Source organism: Zootoca vivipara, chromosome 14 (genome assembly GCF_965207765.1).
Source record: "Zootoca vivipara chromosome 14, rZooViv2.hap1.1, whole genome shotgun sequence".
Lineage (NCBI taxonomy): Eukaryota > Metazoa > Chordata > Lepidosauria > Squamata > Lacertidae > Zootoca > Zootoca vivipara.
The window spans coordinates 10,519,301-10,543,401 of NC_142597.1; the positions used below are offsets into that span (position 1 = coordinate 10,519,301).

At 44.7% G+C, this 24,101-nt stretch overlaps 2 protein-coding genes across 2 annotated transcripts in view; one reads left to right on the plus strand and one right to left on the minus strand.

The window, feature by feature from the left end:
• The window catches only part of LOC118097310 (uncharacterized), a 38,412-nt gene extending 28,455 nt beyond the window's left edge, over positions 1 to 9,957 (minus strand). The window contains exons 1-6 of the mRNA XM_088658167.1: positions 9,936 to 9,957; positions 4,381 to 4,535; positions 3,105 to 3,235; positions 2,815 to 2,939; positions 1,683 to 1,853; positions 857 to 964 (exon numbers count right to left, since the gene is read on the minus strand). Coding sequence (XP_088514293.1) covers positions 857 to 964; positions 1,683 to 1,853; positions 2,815 to 2,939; positions 3,105 to 3,235; positions 4,381 to 4,535; positions 9,936 to 9,957 — 712 coding nt within the window. The remainder of the gene's footprint in view (positions 1 to 856; positions 965 to 1,682; positions 1,854 to 2,814; positions 2,940 to 3,104; positions 3,236 to 4,380; positions 4,536 to 9,935) is intronic.
• A 1,675-nt stretch (positions 9,958 to 11,632) lies between these two features.
• Positions 11,633 to 24,101, plus strand: part of ATP6V1B2 (ATPase H+ transporting V1 subunit B2) — a 28,973-nt gene continuing 16,504 nt past the window's right edge. Inside the window, exons 1-2 of the mRNA XM_035139420.3 lie at positions 11,633 to 11,774; positions 23,592 to 23,647. Of these exons, the coding sequence (XP_034995311.1) occupies positions 11,651 to 11,774; positions 23,592 to 23,647 (180 nt within the window). The 5' untranslated portion in view covers positions 11,633 to 11,650. The remainder of the gene's footprint in view (positions 11,775 to 23,591; positions 23,648 to 24,101) is intronic.

Here is a 24,101-nt window from a genome sequence, read left to right on the forward strand (position 1 = left end):
TCCACACCCTACCCCCAGCCTCAACACCCTATCCCAGAGCCCATTTTTGTGGAGAAGGAACCCCAGCTGAGTCAGTGTGGTATTGCAGTCAGAGTGTGAGACTAGGGCCTGGGAGAGACCAGAGTTCAAATCCTAATTTGGGCATCATGAAGCTCACCTGGTGTGACCGTGGAGACAGTCACTTCCTCTCCCAGCCTCACTTACTTCCTAGGGTTGTTGTTGTTGATGATGATGATGTTGTTGTTGTGGGGATTAAGGGTGGAGGGAGAGAACCATGTACATATGCCACATTGAGCTCCTTGTAGAAAAAGGTGGGATATGAATGCAATAAATAAATAACTAAGGGCAATAAAATAATAAAGAGCCCCAGGTCTTATGGAGCAAGCCTTATGAGGAAGAGAGAGTTGAGTAGAGAGAGTTGAGAGATGAGAGCCATCTTCAAATATCTTAAGGGCTTCACAAGGAAGATGGAACAAGCTTGCTTTCTGCTGCTCTGGAGCGTAAGACTCGAACCAATGGATTCGAGTTAAAAGAAAGAGGATTCTGACTAAATGTTGGAAATAACTTTATGGCAGTACGAGCTGTTCAGCAGAGGATTGGACCCCCTCAGAAGGTGGTGGCCTCTCCTTCCTTGGAGGTTTTTAAGCAGAGGTTGGATGGCCATCTGTCATCATGCTTGAGTTGAGATTCTTGCATTGCAGGGGGTTGAGCTAGATGACCCTTGGGGTCCCTTCCGACTCTACAAATCTATGATTTTTATGCAGTTCTGGATGGCAACCAAGAGTTCTGACATAGAGAAGCAGCTGTGATTCAGAACCCTTCTGTTTAGGAGCGATCATGCTTGGACTCAACATACCCAGATGCCACCGGAAATAGGCTAGGGGGGCTGAGGAGTCACTCCACCTCCATGTGGTGCCAAAGCGCAGCCCGATCCACATCTGCCAGCCGTCCTCAGGAAAGGCATCTGGGGAGGAAATGGAGAAACCATCACAGATGTTTCTTGGTAAGGATTAGATGGCCAGCTCCCCACACCCTCTTCCAGTGCAAAACCATCACTACTATCTCCCAGTTTGAATGGGGATAATAAATGTCACCATCTCATAGAATCATAGAGTTGTAGGTCTGTAAGGGATCCCAAGGGTCATCTAGTCTGACCCCCTGCAATGCAGGTATACACATCTGTCCCATATAGGGATCAAACCTGAAACCTTGGCATTATCAGCACCACACTCTACCAATTGAAGAGGAAGAGGAAGAGAGTTATTCTGAGGGTGGCATCTGGGTTCAGGTGCTGTTTTAAGTTTTGAAAATCTCCACTGTTAGTTTCATTTTTTGCTGTTTTTGACTGTAAGCATCTTTAAAGGGGCATTTGCCCAGAAAAGCAGCCCCCAAAATATTTAAAATATAAAGAGATAAATGACAACAGCCATCCTTTAAGGGCACTTAAAAAACTAATAAGCACATATCTCAATTGGTAGAGCATGAGATTCATTACCTCTGGTTCATGGGTTCGAGCCCCGTGTTGGGCAAAAGGATTCCTGCATTGCAGGGGGTTGGACTACTAGATAGATGGTCCTTGTGGTCTCTTCCAACTGTGATTCTCTTATTCTAAGAGGAGCCCAGCTAGATCAGCCCAAAAATGCTACTGTTTTGGCTACTGGTTTGCTGCTTCCATCCCTCACCTGACAGGAAGGTGTTCTGCTCCTCATCTCCAACGATTACGAGGCCCTCCCCAGATTCCTGGCAAAAAGACTGGGCCTCTCTCCATGACCTGAGTTCCCGGAAGGATGGGAAATGGAAGGCGTAGCAGTGGGAGCGGAAGGGCACTTTCCTCACAGAGCCAGGGAGGGCATCTAGGCATGAAAGGCACAGGGAGAGAGAGGGGGGAGGTACAAGAAGGTGCAGGTCCACATTTTAGGTTAATATAGATGGCAAACTCCTCGCACTGCCTTTAATTCCCCTTCATCCACCCAGAGTTCTCCTCCATACTTTCTCCTCCTGAAATCCAGAGATCCCCTTTGCAATTCCCTCAGCAGGGCTTTTGACAAAATCCCCCATGATATTCTTGTGAAGTAGCAGGTAAAATGTGAGCTGGCAAAGGTAACTGTTAGATGGATTTGTAGCTGGTTGACTGGCTGAACCCAAAGAGTGCTCATTAATGGTTCCCCGTCCTCCTGGGGGGAAAGGGGGGCTGCCACAAGGCTCTGTCCTGGGCCCGCTGTCATTTAACATATTGGATGAAGGAATTGAGGGGATGCTCATCAAATTTGCAGATGACCCCAAAATGAAAGGGGTAGCTAATGCCACAGAAGACAGAATCAGGTTTCAAGATGACCTTCAAGATTGGAGAACTGAGCCCAAACTTGCAAAATTTCAACAGGGACAAATGTAAGGTTCTGCACCTCGGTAGGAAAAATCTGCACAAATACAAGATGAGGGACACCTGGCTTACTAGTAGTACACATGAAAAGGGTCTAGGGGTCTTAGTAGACAACAAGTGTAACATGAGTCTACAGTCTGATGCACAGAGGAGAGGCCTGTCAATGGCTATTAAGTCTTAAAGGGTCAAGGGACCCCTCCCATGCCGACCCTGGGTGCTGGGGAGGTAAAACCCAGCCAGATGGGTGGGATATAAATACAACAACAACAACAACAACAACAACAACAATTACTATTATTAAAATTAGTGAGGGCTGCTGGCGTTGGCTCTCTCCATTCAACAGCAAAATGCAGTATTCTATAGCCTCCCTCATTATGCCTCCTGCTGGCTGCTGAATGTCAAGGCTGGGAAGGAGACACCCCCTTTGCTCTTACCTTTCACAGGCATCTCACAGATGAAAGAGACGTTGGCACCGCAATCCCAGTCCCTCCACTGGCCAGCGTAGATGCCCACGAGCTGCGTGCAACGCTCCTTCTTGGGGTGGCCTTGGAGCCAGTTTCTGATAAAACAGAAATAGTTCAAGATCCAAAAGCAAAGAACTTGCTTCTGATCTCTTAGCAAACCACTTTGATAGCCCCGTCGGTAGAGCAGGAGACTTGATCTTGGGGTTGTGGGTTCAAGCCCCACATAGGAGCCCTTTGACCACACGTCAAGGTTCTCTTACCTGTACCAGCTCTGCGATAATGGGGTCCCATCCACCCAGGTGAACTGACGACTTGCCTCTCGCCATGCTAACCCAATCCAGTAGTGCACGGCGTATTCCCGGGTGCTCTCTGAGAGGTCCGTCAGGAACATCTGCGCAAAGGCACCCAAAGGCAGTATAATAAAATCACAGAATCATAGCATTGTCGAGTTGGAAGGAACCTCAAGGCTCATCTAATCCAAACCCCTGCAATGCAGGAATCTTTTTGCTTGAACCCACAACCCTGAGATTAGGAGTTTCATGCTCTACTGACTGAGCTGTCCTGCCAGTGGCAGCAAAGGCTGGCAGCAGAACTTTCACCACTTTCCCAACAGCCTCTGCCAGGGACTTCTATAGGGAAGGGGCCATGGCTCGGTGATAGGGCAACTGCTTTGCATGCAGAAGGCAGCATCTCTGGGTAGCACTGGGGCAGTGTCCTTGCATGAAATCTTGGAGAGCTGCTGCCAGTCAGTGCAGACAATGCTCAGCTAGGTGCACCAAATATAAGACAGCTGTTTATGTTCCTGGGCTCAGGAAATGACCTAGCCGACCTGGGACTCAAGAGGCCTCATTGGGTGCAGAATAGAAAGAGGGTTCTGCCCAGTGTTAGACATTCACCAGGTGCCAGGTGCATTTTGCAGAGATCTCTTCATTCGCCTCTTCCTCAGTTAATCCCTACAACGACCCTGCAAAGTAGGCTAAGAGTCTGTAATTGACTCCAAGGTCACCCAGTGAGCTTCATGGCATAGCTGCCAAGTTATCCCTTTTTTTCAGGGATTTTCCATTATGCTGAATAGGCTTCCTCGCGAGAAAAGGGAAAACTTGGCAGCTATGCTTCATGGCAGGCTGAGTGGGGAGTTGAACCCTGATCTCCTAGGTCCTAGTTTGACTCTTCAACCACTACAGCACACTGGCTTTCTAAAGAAATTGTGGGACCACTCTATCAATTAAGTTGGTCAATAAATACAGGGAAAGCAGGTTGTCACTTTGAGAAGGATCTGAAATATTTTCCTTGAAGCTTTTCTTCTGGATTGTTTGACTGGATGTTTTAATGGGTCATCAAACACTTTGAGATTTTTCCTTTAAAAGATAAAGCAGAAATGAAACACAGCACCTAGGGCACCTAGCCATCGCCATACCTGGGTGAGATCTGGATTCTGTGCCAGGTAGCCATCCTCAAGTGAAGCTTTCCTCCCTCCCTCCCTCCCTCCCAAGCTAAAGCATTCCCAGCCTGCAGCTTGCAAAATCCACCTCTTACCTGCTTGTGGTAATCCTTGATGACAACCAGGTCTGCCTTTTGGTCCCGGCAGAAGATTCTGGCTTCACTCCAGGACAGAACAAGAGAACCAGCTGAGATGTACAGGCAAAGCTCATCCCTGTACAGGATCCACCTCGGGGGGCACAACCCCAGCACTGTGTGGAGAGGAAAGGTGACATTTTCCCAATCAATAAAATGTTAGCTTCTTGTTGCTAACTCTCAAAACTGTAGCTTCTTGTTCCCACCTCGCGAAACTGGGGATTTGGACAAAGGAGGGAAAGGGCATGTTCCCTGGGCACTAGAAATGCTTTTGGGTTGGGCCTGCTTGCTTGTCTGGGAACCAAAGAATCATAGAATTGGAGGGTCATCTAGCCCAACCCCCTCCAATGCAGGAATCTCAACTGAAAAATCCATGACAGATGGCCATCCCTCTGTTGAGGGGGGGGACCCAACTTCCTGCACTGCAGAGGGTTGGACTAGATGACCTATGTGGTCCCTTCCAAATTTATGGTTTTATTATTGTAAGGAGATCTGCTCTTGCTGGTTACAGAAAGCCTTTACCTCCTTTGCCTTGCCAGCCTGACAGCTTCGGAAGGGTTGAGACTGACACCTGGGACCAGTCTTCAGGAGTTTTGCTTGCACACATGCACACCCCTCGTAATTTGCAGCCTCAATTTTTTATCCCCCACCCACAGATAAAGTAACTCAGAAGTTGCTAAGTTGCATCCAGAAATTGGCTGCAGATAGCGAAGAAGAAAGGCCAGGGCACTTGAAACAAATATTGTGATCTTCCCACTTTTTATCTCTTAACTTCCTACCAGAATTGGCGAAGAGCAACCCCAACAATACTCGGACTACCTTCTGGTGCATCTCTGCTCTCCTTAGAGCCGCTGACCCCCTCACCCTGAAATAGAAATTACATCACAGTTAGTCTTTCCCAATCTCTGGGATAGGAGATCTCCATCCCCTGCCAGGACATGTTCCCAACCTAGTCAAGGAACAGACTGCATACAGGTCTTCCTTATGCCTTCAATTCAATGCTACCAATTCATGTGGTAGCAACTTTTCTGGTATTTGTACCCAGCAGTGTTCAAAATTCCCAAGGTGAGTTTTGCAATGGGAAGAGGTCCAATTGTGACCACATGGAGATCTCTGGGCACCAGGTTGGCAACTGACATCTCCATCTAGCTGGCCCCTCCAGCTTTCTTAAGGAGGTGAGCAGAAGAGCTTATTTATTGCATTTCTATCCTACTTTTTCCTCCAAGGAGTACATTGTTCACCCCCCCCATTATTATTTTTAAAATCAAACAATCCAGAATAAAACAAAGTGAAGCTTCAAAGGAAATATTTCTCAAAGTTACACTTGGTTGTCCCCATATTTATTGACTGACTTAATTTATAGAGCTGCCCTATAGCATAAAGACACTAGGAGTGGTTAAGCACCCAATATGGCAGCCTTTCAAAATGGCCTCTGTGCTCTCACAAAAAAACCCAAAAAACCATGATGGTTGAGGAGCAGTTGAGGGGTCTGAAATAGTCAACCTTTCCTATGTGTGTGTGAGAGAGTGTGGCAACGACCACAGCATCACACACATACCCCAAAAATCCTGCTTGCTTTGGGGTGCTGCCTAGCAACCGATAACTCTAGGCAGGCTTGGTTTAAAGGTTCCAGCCACTAGGCCGAAACACGGCCTGCCTTTTGTTACTACAGTAGTAGTTGTTGCTGCTGGTCATAGATCATAGAACGGTCTAGTTCTGATGAGATGAAGAGTCTCGTTCTCTACTGGTGATGATTAGTACTGGGGGGAAAACAAGGCATTGGGAAATAAATTTTGACTCAAAAATTATAACTACTGTTATAATTATAACACACACACCAAAAACTCCCATAGCCAGACAGGTGAAAAAATGGATGAGGCAAAAGCAGCACCTCCCTTGGTCAAGAAGAGAGCAGAATGGTGGCCCTTTGGCCATCTACCACTAGCAGAATGGCCATGTTTTTGTGGCAGGCCTCAACAGCTTTGTTCAACATCATCTGGTTAGGATGGGGAGAAAGCTGCCCCTGTTGAATTTCTGCCTGCCAATGCAGGAATCGTTTGCCCAATATGGGGCTTGAACCCACGACTCCGGGATTAAGAGTTTCATGCTCTTACCAACTAAGCTTTCCCATTGTCCTACCTGGAGATGCAGGAATCTTTTGCCCAACGTGGGTTTAAACCCACAACCCTGAGATGAAGCACCTCATGCTTTACCGACAGAGCTATCACACCTATTTAGCTCTCTGAAGCAGTATGATTCTGATGCCTGAAACTTTTCCAGATGCTTTTGTTTCATGAAAGCTCAGTCAGTAGAACATGAGACTACCGTATTAATCTCAGGGTGGTGGGACTAGATGACTATTAATCTCATGGCAGGGGGTTGGACTAGATGACACTTGTAGTCCCTTCCAACCTTACGATTCTATGATTCTAGTGCTGCAATCCTAAGGCTCAAATAAGTCAAGAGCACCTCATTTAATTGACCGACACAATATTTTGGGGCATTACCATGAATGAATAGTTCTTTTATGCCCTGACACTAAGATGTCTGAAGAGGGGGGAATATACCAGGCCGAAAAATCAGTGAACAATGGCTGCATTGACTCGATTGGATGCGTTGACATCTTGCTTGCGTCAAGAGGAGCAGGAACTATGAAAGCTGCTTTAAGTGACCCTGAAGCAGCAGGCTTTGATGTGTTGACTTTATATTGAAAGATTTATATCGAAAGATGGCCCCTTTCCAAGACCAGCCTGAGTGAGAACAGTTTGTCATTTCTCAACCTGGGATAGCTCAGTTGGTGGAGCATGAAACTGTTCTTCTCTGGGTCATGGGTTTGAAACCCACATTAGGTGAAAGATTCCTGACTTCCGGAGAGTTGGATTAGATGAGCCGTGGGGTCACTTACAGCTCTACAATTCCATGATTCTGAGCCTAATGCTGAAGCAAGCTCATAATCCAGTGTTATTCCATGGACTAGGTAGACCACTGTTTCAGCTCTGTTGGTTACAGTGAGGAGCTGGTAATGCCAAGGTCGTGGGTTTGATCCCCGCTATGGGCAACCTGAATAATCTGCATAGCAGATTGTTGAGCTAGGTGATCCTTGGGAGGAGAGGGGGCCAGGAGACAGACATGTGGCAGGTTGCTGAAGAATCCCGGGGGTCTCCCCTTCCTGCTGTGAACTGCTCCCCAACCCCCACACCCAGTCTCCCAGAAAACACAGAGAAATGAAAATATCAGAGGAGAGATTGGTTGCAAACAGACACAGTCTCCGATAACTTGGGGGGGAAATCTGGAGAGGAGGGGAAGACAGGGACCTTCAGTCCCCACAACTGGCTCATTGGGGCAAGACTTACTGAGAAGAGTTGCTGGGATCACTAGGACTGTGTAGTTTTAGTTTCTTTGAATGACAAGTTAACTTCACTGAGACCAGTGTTTTTTTATTGCTGACCTACACCTGACTCAGGCTCCTGACATGCAAACAGGACAGCATTAAGGCATGCAATGTCCTATAGACTATTGTACGCATCTCTACATTTAGTCATGAAATGACTCAGCAAGTCGTACACTTGACCTCCCTGGTATCGCTGTGGTAACCCAGTGCCACATGGCACCCTTATCTCAGAACATCCAGACATGGGGGATTGGTCTCAAGACATGAGACCAAGCACTGTGTAATTTAATTTTAACCCATAGTTCACACTGTCCATCAGCTCAAACCCACCTCTGACAGAGAGCCCCATATGCAGGAAGATGACAACATCCAAGCAACAATGTGGCCCAAGTGCCCTTTAGAGTCTAAAAGGAGAGGCCTAAAGACTATAGGTCTGGCACAATAGCACACCCCACTCTAGGGATGGGTGAATCCCTAGATGCCACCCTCTGAACCTCTCAGGGAGGTGGGACATAGAGAAGGGCCTCAGATGACAAGCACAGGGTCTGGGATGGTTTGTATGGGGAGGGGTGGTCCTTTAAGGCACTGGGGTCCTGAGCCATGTAAGACTTTATAGGTCAACACCATTAAGGGACACCTGTCAGTCCAGTCAACTTCTGTGTACATGAAATTGGCAGGAGGCGCCATCCTGTCCGTTGCTACAGGTGGCAAAATGTCTTGGGCCAGCCATGCATGTAGAAAGGACCCACACAGAAATGCCACCTCTCACATCCCTGTACCCAGGGGTTAGTATTCAGCTATGTTTCACTTGGAGCAGACCCACTGAAATTAATGGACCTAGCAGTCATTTTCATTTATTTAAATGACAATACTCAGAGTAAAACTTAGCTGAAAACCACCCAGGGTGCTGCTCACTACTAGTTAAGTCGCACATAAAAAACACTCAATGGTACAGTGTTTTTAGAAACTGCTCCAATTATAGTAGGATGTTTGTTTGTTCCCGTGAGGCTTATCACCCAGTTGTGATTGGTATCTAATCCAATATTTGAGTAATAAAGACTGCAGTGGCCGATAACTGTTACAGGTTACTACCCTTGTTATGGTTCATGCAGACAGTTCTTCCAGACCAGGATAAGTGTTGCTATTTGTTTATTCCTTCAGAAGAGTAGAGACTTGGGTCCTTTTGCCACAATCAATTCATTATGCAATACATATTTGTTTATCATTTGTTACACTGTGGGCACATATCTTTCTCCACCGCACTGCAGGATATTGCATTTTCACTGTGGGGATATTGTATTTTCAAAACTCTCAGAAAGTAATATTTCTGTCTGTGAAGGGCTGGGGGGTTAAGAAAAAGCAGGCAGGCTCACTTGCAAGATAAGGGTGTACAAAAAGTATTGTATTGTTTGGTAGGGTATAGAAGCTGGATTTCTCTCCTTGAGACAGGTTTGCACTGTGTGTGTACCCAACAGCATTGTGGGGTAGGAAGTGGGAAGAGAACCAAATCACTTTTTGCATCTTTAAGGTTTTTTTTTCTATATGCCCTGTTTAGGGAAGTTTTCAATGTTTAATGCTGTATTGTGTTTTTAATATTTGATTGGGAGCCGCCCAGAGTGGCTAGGGAAACCCAGCCAGATGGGTGGGGTATAAATATATTATTATTATTATTATTATTATTATTATTTTGGTGGATATGGTTACATCAATATTATGAGCCAATATTACTGTTACCATATCTATGACTACAAAATTATATTGTGTGTTTTGTTCTTATGCTGGGTTTTTTTACATTGCTGCCAAAAATGGTAATAAAAAAAGTGCGGGGTGGAGGGGGGAACAGGCATTCAAGGATGAAAATCTAATATGAGAGATGTCATAGCTCAAGACTTCCTGGCACACGTGCCCTTTGACATGGAAGCTCTTCTAATAAATCTATGCCACCTTAATAACATTCACATACAGAACATGTAGCTCAAGCTAGAATTGGGTATGCCCTTTAGTGTCATGTGTGAAAGCACTTGAAAGCATTCAGAAACTATATTGGGGTCAATAGCACATATCACAAAAACTGTTTCTTCAGATTCTTCACCCTGTTCCTAAGCAGTGGGGGAATTTTACTCACTATTCTCCAGGGAGTATCGCATGTGAGAGGCTCATCTTTAGCATGATTTCATTATTTTTTTCTAGAAGGGTTTTTCTTCTTCTGTTGCTGCTGCTGCAAAGAAAGAAGTAGAGCTTTGCTTTGCAAAGAGGATATAAGGATAAGAAAATTAAGTGTAGGTTCAGAATAGCCGTGGTCTGATATCTCACAGTTTGATATCTCACTGGGAACTATCACATCTATAATAAGCAGAAGTGTGATTAGTTTTGCCCTCACTATGTGGTGCCTTGAATTTGATATACTTTGCAGCCAGATCTAGGAAAGCATGCTCATTTATTATCTTTGGAAAAAGTTATGAATCTGAATCATGCACTTACTAGTCACCCAAGAGGAGGAGGAGAAGATGACCAGTTGTGGCTGTGAAGAAGGGGAAATGAGGCCTGTTTCACGATTGTTCTTTACTTCTGCATGATTCCAAAGTACAAGAACTCTCAAGAGACTTGCTGGCAGGGCCTTAAAGGAGTGTTACAGCACATGCTTTATGTGGAGAAAGTGCTAGGCTCAGTTCCTGGCGTCTCTAGCAAGGAAAGGCTGTCATCACTCAGGGGGCACCCATAATTCGCAAAGCTAAGCGGGGTCCAGTATGGCTTCAAATTGGATGGGGAACTGTATTGCAAAGGGATGGACTAGATGGCCCTCAGGGTCCCTCCCAACTCTGATTCTATGACTCTGTGTGTCTATGAACTGCAGTTAGTTCCTTTTGGGAATTATAGGGGCAGAACTACCTAAACTGTATAGAAATTTATTCCTGTATGCGACTAGTACAGTGGCAAGAATGTTACTTGCCCAAAAATGGAAAGAAGTAGTCCCAGCAAAAGAAGAATGGATACAAAAACTTATGGAATATGCATAAATGGCAAAAATTTACCAAAAAATAAGAAATCAAGATAACCAGCTTTTTATAAAAGAATGGAAATGGTTTATTGAATATTTACAAATAAACTGTAAACAGATAAGAACATTGGCAGGATTACTGTAATAACCTGCAGTTTTATAAGAGTACAGTGGTACCTTCGCATGTAGCGAAACCCGGTCAAATATTTCTGGGTCTGCCGCTTTCACATCCTGAAGTTTATGTAACCAGAGGGTACTACTGTATATGTTTAAAGTAGATGAATAAATGAGCAAATTAAGTTAATTTGTATGTGCAGAAAATATATAAAAATATATTTGGGGAACCTTAGAAAGAGGGGGAAGGAATTCAAGTTTTGAAATGTTAAAACGATTGTAAAATTATTGAAATGTATAAAAAGGAAAATCATTAAATATATATATATATATATATATATATATATATATATATATATATATATATATTTAAAAAACCTGCAGTTAATACACAGCAGGGTGGAGCTGGCATACTGCACATGCTCAGGAGCACTGCCAAGTTCTATGATAATATATGATATGTATATATATATATTCAGGTCCTGGGTTTAGATCCCAGGAGCTCCCCGTGGAGCTCTGACTGAAAATAGATGCCCCATCCCCCCTCCCGCCTCCGCTCAGCACCCTGGCCAGCTCCTTCCCCCTCCTGCCCCCCCTCCTTCTACTTCCGGGTTCTCCCCGCCGGCTCGCGGGAGGGGCGGGACCGGAGAAGGAGGGAGGGCAGGGCCCGGCGAGGAGCGCCTATATGAGCGCGTGCGCAGTGGCGCCGCAGCCCAGACGGCGACAAGATGGCGGCGCTGCGGGCCATTCGGGGGATGGTGAACGGAGCCGTGTCCGAGCTGAGTGGCGGAGGGGCGTCGCGGGAGCAGGCGGCCGCCGTCACCCGCGACTACCTCTCCCAGCCCCGCCTCAGTGAGTAGCGGCGCCGGGAGGCAGGTGGGGCGGGGAAAGGGGACCCCCCCCGCGCGCCTCACCTGCCCGCTTCTTCGGACTCCCTGCGGGGGATTATCCGGGGTGGGTGGGTGGGAGGAGAGAAATATTATCATGATTTAAGAAATTCGGTCCTGCAGCTTTCAGGGGCGGCAGAGAACAGAACAATCGGAATCGCGGTTATTATTGCTGCCTTGTTTTTCTGTGGATTGCTCAACAGTGTCCTGCCTCCCTCCCTCCCCGGCCAAAAAACAACACCACACCCCAGTGATACAAATTTTATTCCTTCTGCCAAATCCTAGCAAACAGGAAGAGCCGTCATGTTGTAGAAAGGTGGTCTTTCACGGGAGCCGGGTTTATTTAGCCCCTCCTATGGCTGACGCCGGCTAGTGGCTGCAGCAGTGATGGGAAGGGGGTGACTAACAGCACTATCATTTATATTTTAATATGTTCCTTTTTACCGTTTTGCACCCTCAATGGAGAGGATAAGGTGCTGCCCCAAGGGGTAACTAGTCTAAAAATAAATGCATATATATAATCCTTCTCTTCTCCCTCCTGCGCTGCCCTTCAGCGTTTTTTTTTCCTCTAGTGGTGCTGTATATTGCTCCATATTTTTTCCTCTTTGGGGTCCAAGGCTTCTGGGCCCACCTCTAATGCATTCTTGTTCTCATTCCTCCCTTCTCTTCTTTCCTTTCTTCCCCACCCTATCCGAAGCATTTCCCAATTTGTGTATGTTCCATTCTCTGTCCGCAGTGTGCCACATCTGTTCTTCCTAGGTTTGCACTTTTCGTGGGGGGCAAGCAGTGGGCACAGCTGCTTTGTTGTCACCATGTCTCTTAAGTGTGATTTGTGCAACTTGTAAGTTAAGTGCTCTGCAATCCTGCAGGCTGAGGTCCTATGCCCACTTACCTAGAAATAAGCCCCAATGAGCACAGTGGGATCTACTTCTAAGTAGACATGCATAGGATTGAACTGCATGTCAGTGTAACTGCAGCAACTGCCATATTGGTTCATTGGGACATGGTAGAGAAGTGGCATCAAATGAATGGTTCCTGAGCTGGGAGAAAAGAGGGATTGTATTGAAATTCATCTCCCACTGGGGTTTTTTTAGGAGTGTGAATATAAGCCTCTGGACAACTGACAGCACAATCCTAACTATGTCTACTCACAAGTAAGTCCCATTGAATTAAATGAGGCTTAAGTGAGTAAACTTCACTTTGTCATTCTGGGTATGTTTACTCAGGATGTTAACATGGGTTGAGTTCAGTGGAGCTTACCCCCAGTCAATGTGTTCAGAACTGCAACCTGAATTAGGTATTAAAAAATAAAAATGGCAGGTGCTCTCCCTTCCAGCCAGTTAGTGCAGGAAGCTCTTTTTATGAAAGGACAAAATTTCACAATGCAGTCTCATTGCTTGGCTACTTCATTGACTGTGCTGATTGGTGCCTCTTGGTGTACAAGAGAGACCACATAAAGGACACGTCCTGGATTCTGTTTACTGTATATTCTATTCCCATGAAGTTGCTAGAAGCCCCTCTCATTTAAGAAAACAAAAATCCCCAAGCAAGGCCATTGTGGATTGTCTTTAAATGGGAAATGAAAGTAGGTGGTTGTGAAACGTTCTGTAGGTTGACTAATCTGCTCAGCCTAAATCTCAAGGTCATGTGGTACACTGCAGAATCATGTGTAGCAGCAGATGGAGGCAAGATGGCTCTTGCATTATGGGATGTCTAGCTCTAACATTACAGTGGAAAATGCTTTGGGGATAAGTGTTATCTTTTTGCCATGTGTGAATAGCTCACACTAAGCCTTTGTTATGTTGATTTATTGACACCTGAATTAGTAGGGATATAAGTGTTGGATAGATATGCATCCCAGGAAGGCACTGCTTCCAGAAATAAGGGAGGACTAACTTAAGAGCTGCTGGTGTAGAAATTGAAATGTTAAATAGCTATGTTTTGTCACATGACAACTTTAAATTCTTGTGGCACTTTAAATCAAAATACTGCTGTTAATTATGTGAGGTTACTGGTCCTAGTATTTTTGTATGTTGATTAAAAAGTGGTAGAAATATCAAAGATATAAGGGTCTGAGTACCCAAGGGTGGCGCTGCAGGCATCCCCAAACTTCGGCCCTCCAGATGTTTTGGACTGCAATTCCCATTATCCCTGACCACTGGTCCGGTTAGCTAGGGATCATGGGAATTGTAGGCCAAAACATCTGGAGGGCCGCAGTTTGGGGATGCCTGGCCTAGGGCTTGCTGATCATAAGGTTGGCAGTTCGAATCCCCGCAATGGGGTGAACTCCCGTTACTCTGTCCCTGCTCTTGCGAACCTAGCAGTTCGAAAGCACATCAAAGTGCAAGTAGATAAATAGGTACTGCTCCTGCGGGAAGGTAAACGGCGTTTCCATGCGCTGCTCTGGTTCACCAGAAGCAGCTTAGTCATGCTGGCCACATGACTCGGAAGCTGTCTGCGGACAAACACCGGCTCCCTCGGCCAGTAAAACAAGATGAGCGCCGCAACTCCAGAGTCATCCACGACTGGACCTAACGGTCAGGGGTCCCTTTACCTTTTACCCAAGGAGGAAGCAGAGAACATGTACATCTCACAGATAAATAATGTTTGTTTAAATCAGTAGACCGTAACAAATCAAAGGTCATTGGTTGTAGTAAAAAGCTATCTTGGGCTGGAGGCCAGAGCACATGACTGTCCTATGCAATTGTCTTAATAGTTAAAAGATCCTGGAAAACTGCAGCAACTAAGGCTGCAATCCTATATAAACTTTCTATTTAAATATTATTGATTTAAGACATTTCTAAGCAGTGTTATATGTATGATAATGAGCTGAAAAACTCATTTTGATAGCCTCAATATTAAAAGCTATTATTTAGTCTCTAAATTACTATCTTAGAAACTGTTTGAAAATGATTAATATAAACTTCCTCAAGAGGTACAAGCATTTTAAACAGAAAATATGTATTTTTCTATAACCAGGGTATTAATTCCTGGGTATTAATTTCTATAACCAGGGTATTAATTGTGGACCATACACTCATCTGGAAGGATTTTTTCTGTATGTGTTACACTTTGCCATGTCACTGAATCATTTCCTTCTGTCAATTATGTTTTGAACTGAATGATTCCACCCCCCCACTTTGCATATTTATGTTTTATTGTTTTCAGCACTGCCTTTCCACAACCGGGCACATATTTGGTGGCATTTACACAAGAGTAAAGTGTACCATCAAGCTGGGATGGATTTAGGGGTGGCTAGAAGGGATGCGGGTGGCGCTGTGGTTTAAACCACAGAGCCTAGGGCTTGCCAATCAGAAGGTCAGCAGTTTGAATCCCCATGACAGGGTGAGCTCCCGTTGCTCGGTCCCAGCTCCTGCCCACCTAGCAGTTGGAAAGCACGTCAAAGTGCAAGTAGATAAATAGGTCCTGCTACAGCAGGAAGGTAAACGGCGTTTTCATGCGCTGCTCTGGTTCGCCAGAAGCGGCTTAGTCATGCTGGCCACATGACCAGGAAGCTGTCTGCGGTCAAACACCGGCTCCCTCGGCCAGTAAAGCGAGATGAGCGCCGCAACTCCAGAGTCATCCACGACTGGACTTAATGGTCAGGGGTCCCTTTACCTTTTCCTTTACAAGATTGAGTTTGGATATGAGAAACCCACATTCAAATCTCCTCTAAAGGCCACAGGAAGTGCAGGTCTTCCTGGAGGTGGCTCACTTAAGAACTTAAAAAGAGCCATGCTGGATCAGACCAAAGGCCTGTCTAGTTCTCACAGTGGCCAACCAGACGCCTAGGGGAAGCTCGCAAGCAGGACCTCAGTGCAACCACATTCTCCCTGCTTACAGTTCCCAGCACTTCCTGATAACGCCATGTTTGTGGCCCTAAAAATAAGGATGTGTGTGACTTGCCCCTCATCTGAGCTGTGAAGCTCCCTTGGGGGTTTGTCCAAACCACACTTCTCAGTCTGAGTTTTTGGAGGGAGGGTGAAATACATATGACTCCTTTGTCATAGTCAGATAACTTCCTGGTGAATTTTAAAACAGTTGTGACTACCCTCTGTATAGAGGTGGCAGACCTATTAAAATGGCTCGCTTCAGAAGTTGGTGGAATCTGAATCTGAAAGATGCCTGAGACCACTCAGAAAAGCTGGCACGTCTCTCAGTGCCCCAGTTGCTTTATGGGACACATAGATGACTGACATTACACACAATTGCTCCTAAGCAGCTTGGTTTAGCCAAGAGTTTGGCTAAGTGAAGCCAGTAGGGAGACCGCTTGAATGCAAGTAGGGGCATCTGTGGATGTAGCCAAATACAGGGGATTGTGAAGAAGTAACTCATTTCTGCCATCATTGTTCTCTCATTCTGCCAGTGAGGGAAGGGCAGTAGCTCAGTTGTAAAGCATTTGCTTTGCATGCAGCAAGTCCCAGGTTCAATCCCTGGTATCTCCAGGTAGGGCCAGGAGCGGTCCCAGTTTGAAACATTGGAGAGCTGCAGCCTGCCAGTGTAGATAATAATGAGCTAGGTGGGTTGAAGATCTGGTATAACATAAGGCAGCTTTCTATATCTCTAACAGTGGAAAGCCCATAGCTCAGTGCTGTAGCATCTGCCTTGCATGCATCCTGGAGCATCTTGATGTAGGGCTGGGAGAGAACCCTGTCTGAAATCCTGAACAGCTGCTGCTAGTCAGTGTCAATGATAATGAGCTGTATGCAATTCCCTTCGTTTCTGTGCCATTTTGAAGGCATCTTTCTTGTTGCTTGGAGCCTCCTTCTGACCTACCAAAAGACATAAATAATAATACAGTATCTGATTATCAACAATAGCAACAAAATTCTCCGATGCCTGCTGTGATATTTGCTACTTTATTTGAGGTTAAAATCACTCATTTTCATCACAATTTGTTACCATATTTCAGTCTGTGGACATATCCAGAGCACCATCTACTCCTGTTTTATTGGATGGATTTAACTTGTTACAGCATGAGGATATGACAGGGTGCTTGGAGAACTGTAGCCTAAGTCCTGGGTGTTTGATCCTTGTGTCCTTTTTGGCTCAAAGCAATGAGCACCAGATTGACCAGCATGGTCCAAGGAGTTAATGAATGCCTAGTTGAGAGAGAGTGGTCATGAATACTTTGAAGAAGGCAGTATGTGAGTGCGCCCTTGAATGTGGCTTTCTTGGATGTGAGTTTGTGATTGCAGTGCACCTTCGGGCAGAGATTAATTATTTGATTCATTTCAGCCTTGTTTTGGTATAGAAACTGTACTCTTAGTTGTCCTGATGGACGACTTATGCTCAGGGAAGGACAGAAGCAACATAGCCTGATCTGGTATAGGGCAGCTTTTTATCTGGCCACAGTGTCTGCTATTATCTGCTTGGGCTGGCAAGGACATTCCAGGGGCTTGTATAGAAGCCTTTCCCATTCTCTTTTCCCAAGACTTTCTTAACTGGGGTTACCAGGTGTTGGACCTTAAATCTTCCTGTGCTCTACTACTGAGTTCTGGCCCTTCCCCAAAATAAAACAAGGTGGATAATTGTCCTAATGGTAGGCATGCAAAAATTTTGGTTATTCTCTCAAAAAAACTAGTAGCCTTTTATATTCAAAGCAGGACACATAAGTTCATATGCTGATCTGGTTACTGTAAATCAGGGGATGTGTGACGGTTGTGAAACTCATGGAAAGGGGAAATCCAACCTTGCAGCAGCAGAGATTTTCTGCATGGACTCTGCAGACTTGTACAAGTGCAGGAACAAACAGCCTCTGTTGTGCCAATGGTACATGTGGTCAGACTCTGGTAATATCTACAGTAGCAAAAAGGGGCCAGCCTTCCCCTTTACACTTTTGAATTGCTTCTGATGGAATAATTTGTCTCCTTGAAGATGCTACAAACCAGTCTCTAGTTACTGAAAACAAAATCCCTGTCTTTTCGCCTCTAGTTTTCCATTCTAGCTTATTGCCATTGTTGTTGGTTGCCTTTTTCCTTGTTGGGGGGTCTACCCTTTCCTTTTCCTTGCAACACTGTATTGTTATCCTCAAGTGCAGAAATAAGACTGAGGAAGCTATCTAGGGACAGGTAAGTGTAATAGTGGAAGCCCACTATTGAGGTTTCGTTGTTCTCCACATCTACATGAGGGCTGATGTCTCTGTGTTGGGAGCCCTCCCATTTTTGTCTTTCCAGCAGCTGTGTTGTTCACCTGGATGTTTTACACCTTGATTCAGTGCCACCAGCTTCATCACACAGGCACCCTGAAGGCTTTAAAAAGTCTTCTGCCAGAGAGAAGGGGAAATAGAAGGATGCCAGCTGCCAGCTATGGAGAGTGGGATCTGAAGCAGGCACAATGAAGGATGGGGCTGGGGGGGTGTAGAAAGTACTTTGCCTCTCTCCTTAGATGATTTCCCAGTGCTAGGAAGACCTAGAAAAGTCACCAGCATGTAGTCCTGCATATGGTGATGGAGGCTTTTCAGCTGATGTGGCAGAAGTCTCTTAACCTGCTAATAATTCTTCTGGGTGGGGGTTTTTTGGTTGAGAGGTGGAGATTTGGGGGCCCGTGGGTCAGGGCTGGGCCTTCTTAGGCAATCTTTCTCTTTTTGAATCTTAGAGTATAGACTTTGAGTCCAAGCTGTTTGTGTGATGGTAACTAACTTGTAGATACTGTAGTGATAAAACAAGGAAATTGGATTGTTTGGGAAAATGACAGGAAGTAAGCTCTTTGCTCAAGGAGGGGGGTTGAGTGCTGACAAGGTTGTCACGAGTTGAGTTCCCCAGACTCATGGCTGTGTTTTGCTGAGCCGAGAAGCAAGCAGTGTTTTAATCCATCTTGAAGCATTTAACTGGGGGCAGTAGGAGCTCAAAGCTGCAGTTCTTATCTGCTTAGCTTTGTATTTTTCCTCTACATTTCTCTGAGCAAAGATAAAGAAAGGTGAACAGCACATTTTTAGGTGATAGTTACATTTTAGTCTGAGCTGAAAAGTAACTTGAAAAGCATGCACAAAATAAGGCAAATTAAAACAAATACCGTAGATTCAAAAAAAAAGGTCCAGATGTTCTCTTTGAAATACACTTCTGAAATACACTCAGTTTTTAAGACTCCCAACATATTATTTTTTAGTAATGGGACAGGTACTTGGAAAATTTCTTAGTGTATCTTTGACTAAATGGAGCACATGGCTAGAATCTTGGGGATGATTCTCTTGTTTGATCTTCTGTTGTTATAAGGCAGAGGAGCTTATCTCGAGTATCTTCAAAGTAATCTTTTTTTGAGTTACAGGAAAGCTTTTATTGTATATCAATAGACTTTGTTACCACTTACTAACAGTGTAAATATCTCAGTGTTGACATAACAGCTATCATATACTCACATACTTGCAATGAACAAAACCGTCCTGTTTCACCACCACCCAGGTTATGCCTTGCTAATTCATATTGTCGCCAACACAAAGAAAAGAACATTCCCTAAGGCATAATTTTGATGGCAACTTTAATCAGAATCGAAGTATTGAAACATTGCTTCTAAAGTTCTAAAAGTTGAACATATATAAAACAAGTTTGAAACCTCGAATAAAAAAGATAGCATATTTTATGTGTGTGTAAAAATGTTCAACACTTTTAGAAGTGAAGTGATGTTTTAATATTTCCATTTCAGTGAAGATTAGCATTAAAATAAATAAGCAGTGGAAGGGAGAGGGGTTTGGATTCCTCAACACTTTCTCTTCCTGGATGAACCTTTGTGCATTTGGTGGACTCTTGGCCACAACCAATAAATCCTGGTTTCTAAGGGGCTGCAAGATACTCCCTTGTGTTTGCTGTTGGGAAGTGATTGTCCCCAAAACTCAAACCTGGTCGAGAGTTTTGCCGCTTGCATATGTACTCAGAAGCAAGTCTCGTTGAATTCAATGACACTTATGCCTTAGTAGTTTGCAGCCATGCAGCAGAATGCTGTGTATACTTCTGAAAGACGAGTTATTTCCAAGTCCTATGTTTAATAGATCTAACTCCCAGGTACATGGGATTTCAGTTCTAGATGTATAAGTTGATTATCCTATTCTAGAAATAATCTGACTTGCTCATCCCTTCCCTGTGTGATTAATGATTACTCTGCTGCTGTGTGAGCCTGATAAAGCCTTCTGGCTCACGAAAACACTTCTATTTGTAGATCATGTGAGACTGAAGCATTTGACACACTTGGGGAGAAGTATGCTGTTTGGAAGGGCAGCGGTGAAAAATAAATAAATCTTATTGTTCACTGCCAGGTCCTTGCTGCCACACATATCTCATATCTGCACATTCTTAAGCATTAAAAATATACTGTACTTGGGGTGGTTAATACTTTTAGCAAAACCCCTCAGAAAAAAATGCATTAATGAAAATTACAACAAAACTGAAAATTACAGCGCAGTTACAAACAGCAGTGATAAAATGCAGTTTAAAAGGCAGCATCTAAAATGGCTATCAGAAGAGATGAGTCTTAGCAGCATACCAAGAAGTGAGCAGCAGTGAGTCCAGGTGAACGTCCTTAGCCAAAATATCAGTGTTAGTGCTATGACAGAGAAGGTTTTGTGTGTGTGTGTGTGTGTGAGAGAGAGAGAGAGAGAGAGAGAGAGAGAGAGAGAGAGAGCACATCTTAGTCAACAGAACACACACACACACAGTGCATTTTAGCAACAGATTACTGTGAGATTTTTGGGGTGAGGCTTCCCTACTTCAGATTAGGCTTCAGAGAGATCCTACATCACTTCTGTTAAGCCCCCAGACATTCCAAGGCACCCTAATTTGGCTTGTGTTTGTAGCGCACACCATCTCCGAGTGAATAATAAAATTAAAGATTGAGAAGGCACTCCAATCTTAACCCCCGAAAGCAGCAAAAATATATTTTCTTGCAATATGTCTCTTGCTTACCGCCACTCCTTCTAAATTAGGGAGCTAAGGTGAGGAGAACGTCAGGTGATGGAATCAGGACTGGGTTTTTGTGTGGCAGGACTGTAAGTAAAGTTCTGATACTGAAAACAAATAGGCTACGCATCTATGCTGGAGGCACCTTGTTCCTTAATTCTCTATTTGCCACCGTCCCCTCCGTCGCCCCTGTTTTGTACCCAGCTCCAATTGGTGTTCATTCTTCTAGTAAAAAAAACCAAAATGGATCTCAAAAACTCCAAGTCTGTTATGCACATATAAACCAGGGGTGGGCAGAAACAGAGTGCGGAACTTAGAATTGGCTTTGGTTGCTGTAACATCTACTTCTGCAACTCCTTGGCATCTGCCCCTCTGTTTTTATGTCTCTACCCTTATTACAGAGCTGCTCTGTCTCCAACTCCAGCTTCTCTTGGCATGCAGGAGCTCCATGTTTAGTCCCTCACACATCTAGTTAAAAGGTCTAGGCTAGCAGGGGTGGGAAATATCCCTTGGAGAACTTCTCCAACTTGCATCGGTAAGATGGTGCTGGTGTATGTGGACAAATGGTCTGAAGCAGTTCCATGTACTCCCATGTATGACTGTATTAGCTAGGCTTTAAACCAGGGCTCAGCAGACTTTTTCAGCAGGGGGCCGGTCCACTGTCCCTCAGACTTTGTGGGGGGCCGGACTATATTTTTTTGTGGGGGGAGGAAATGAATGAATTCCTATGCCCCACAAATAACCCAGAGATGCATTTTAAATAAAAGGGCACATTCTACTCCTGTAAAACACGCTGGTTCCCAGACCGTCCGCGGGCCAGATTTAGAAGGTGATTGGGCCTGATCCGTTCCCCGCGCCTTAGTTTGCCTACCCATGCTTTAAACCCTCTTCTCCTAATGACTTGGAAAGGCAGGGAAGACAGTGCAGCATCCATCTGTTTGGTTGGGGGAAATGGCACTAGAGTTGATTCAACAACAATAAAAGTGGATAGGAAGCTCTTGTTTGCCAGAAGTATGGAGCCAGGTCAGGGATAGAGTGAGTTTGCTTGGGAGTCTTGATTCTGTTGCTGCCTGCCCCCTCTTTCCAGAAACTAATTTTGTTTGAAATGGAACTTTATTACACATTTTCCTCATTAAGAGAAGAATGTGTTGAGTTGACCACAACAAGCAGGTTATTGCCAGTGTTCAGAACCATAATAAACTAACTGGTGTGGCAGGAGTTCTTGAAAACGTGTGTTGGTTGATGCAGCCCTCTGCAGAGCTGCTTAAGCCTGCAGTAAGACTCTTACACAGCTCCATGCTGACAGTGAGTTTTCTTTCCAAACACTTGAGATGGTGCAGATACCTCAAGGCAGCGTAGATAGGATTGTGTTTCCTAGCCATTGGCTGAAAGAAATTTAAGCTTGTAGAGTTCAACTAATGGATGACTCTGAGGGCACTTGGCATTGCTGTCTTAACATTCTGTGTGACAGAGATCCTGCCCCCAAGGTTTTTATGCATCTCGGCTCTTGTGTCAGTATGAGATGTCTTCTTTGGCATCACAGCACAGTGTAAAACAAACAAAGCCTGCTGTAAGCTTCTCTACAAGCATTGTAGTAAAGGTAAAGGGACCCCTGACCATTAGGTCCAGTCGTGACCGACTCTGGGGTTGCGCGGTCATCTCGCATTATTGGCCGAGGGAGCCGACGTATAGCTTCCAGGTCATGTGGCCAGCATGACAAAGCTGCTTCTGGCGAACCAGAGCAGCACATGGAAACGCCGTTTACCTTCCCGCTGTAGCGGCTCCTATTTATCTACTTGCATTTGACATGCTTTCGAACTGCTAGGTTGGCAGTAGCTGGGACCAAGCAACGGGAGCTCACCCCGTCACAGGGATTCGAACCGCCGACCTTCTGATCAGCAAGCCCTAGGCTCAGTGGTTTAACCACAGCGCCACCAAGCATTGTGCTGTTCACTTAAAAGGTTTTCCCCCAAAGGAAGATATTTGTGCAAGTTTCAGCAGAATAGCATAACATTCATAGCCTTGTACCTTAAATAGTCTTGATGTCCACTTGCTTTGTTGAAGGTTTGGTGCCTTCCTACACTGTGGGCTACTGCAATGTGTTTCAGGATCTTATCCACTGCATAGCTCTCCCCAGACTGAACACTAAACAGGGTGTGTAATGAAAAGGATAATTAATAAGGTCTTATTATAACATAAATTGTGCGTGTCTGGAAATGTGATTCAGGCATCTGGGACTTGAAATTCTTCTCTAGTCTTGCCAACAACCCCATCTCCTGGATTTAAAAAGAATTAGTTACCAGCTTCAACAGTTGGATAGCCAGTAATAGAAACGGCACAGTGGTACCTTGGTTTAAGATCAGCTTAGTTTCTGAACAACTTGGCTTAAGAACGCTGCAAACCCGGAAATAGGTGTTTTGGTTTGTGAACTTTGCCTTGGAAGCAGAACATGTTCCGCTTCCTGTTGTGTGTGTTCCATTTGTAAATTGAGTCCCACCCCCACTGCTATGGGAAAGCACACCTTGGTTTAAAAATTGATTTCTGGAACGGATTTAGTTCATAAACCAAGGTACCACTATAATGGGTGAATGGGGTAGCAGCACACGGAAGTGGTAAAATGAGGGAGCCCTTTGGCCGCCTTAGCTGTGTTGCAACACTTAGTACTCCTGAACAAGTGACATTCCTTTAAACACAACACATTCCCCAGGTGGTTGCAATTTGTCTCCCAAAGGCAGCCTCTCAAGCATAGCATAAAGGATCACACTAGCATGTTGAGCAGAGAATGTCTTGATATTCTTGCTGCCTTTATAATTGCAAAACCATGCACAATGACTTCCGTCAGAATGTGTTGAATTGTTGTCTTAAAAAATACCTCTCTCTGGTTGTTTTTTCAGCATATAAGACAGTATCTGGAGTCAATGGACCACTAGTAATCTTGGATCAAGTGAAGGTAACGTCTTTTTGTGGGTGTTTCTGTAAATAGGCCTTATTGTGACTGGCATTCTGCAGATTCTTCTGGCAACCTAAAATGGGAATGATCCTTCTTTCAAGGTTTGCATAAGGGCAGTTGAGTTTTCCTGCTGCTGCAGAGAGTATTTTCATAATAAAGTATCGAGGCAACAAGTGGTTTCTCTCAACGATGCTAGTTGAATTTCCCATTTTGATAATAGTGTTGTGGTGGGTGGTTGTGGCTTGAGCAAAGTCAATGTGGATTTTTAAAAATTACTTTGGAATCAAAATATTGCAACATTCTTGCATCCAAGCAAAACCCTTTAAATTACCAACAATAAATTTGGGTTTTGTCCTGTTTCATTGTGTGATAGGAATTAATGGCTGAAATCCATGTTCAAAAGTCTTTGTTAAAGTAACATTTGGCCCACTTGGCTCTTCCCAGCCAATTATCC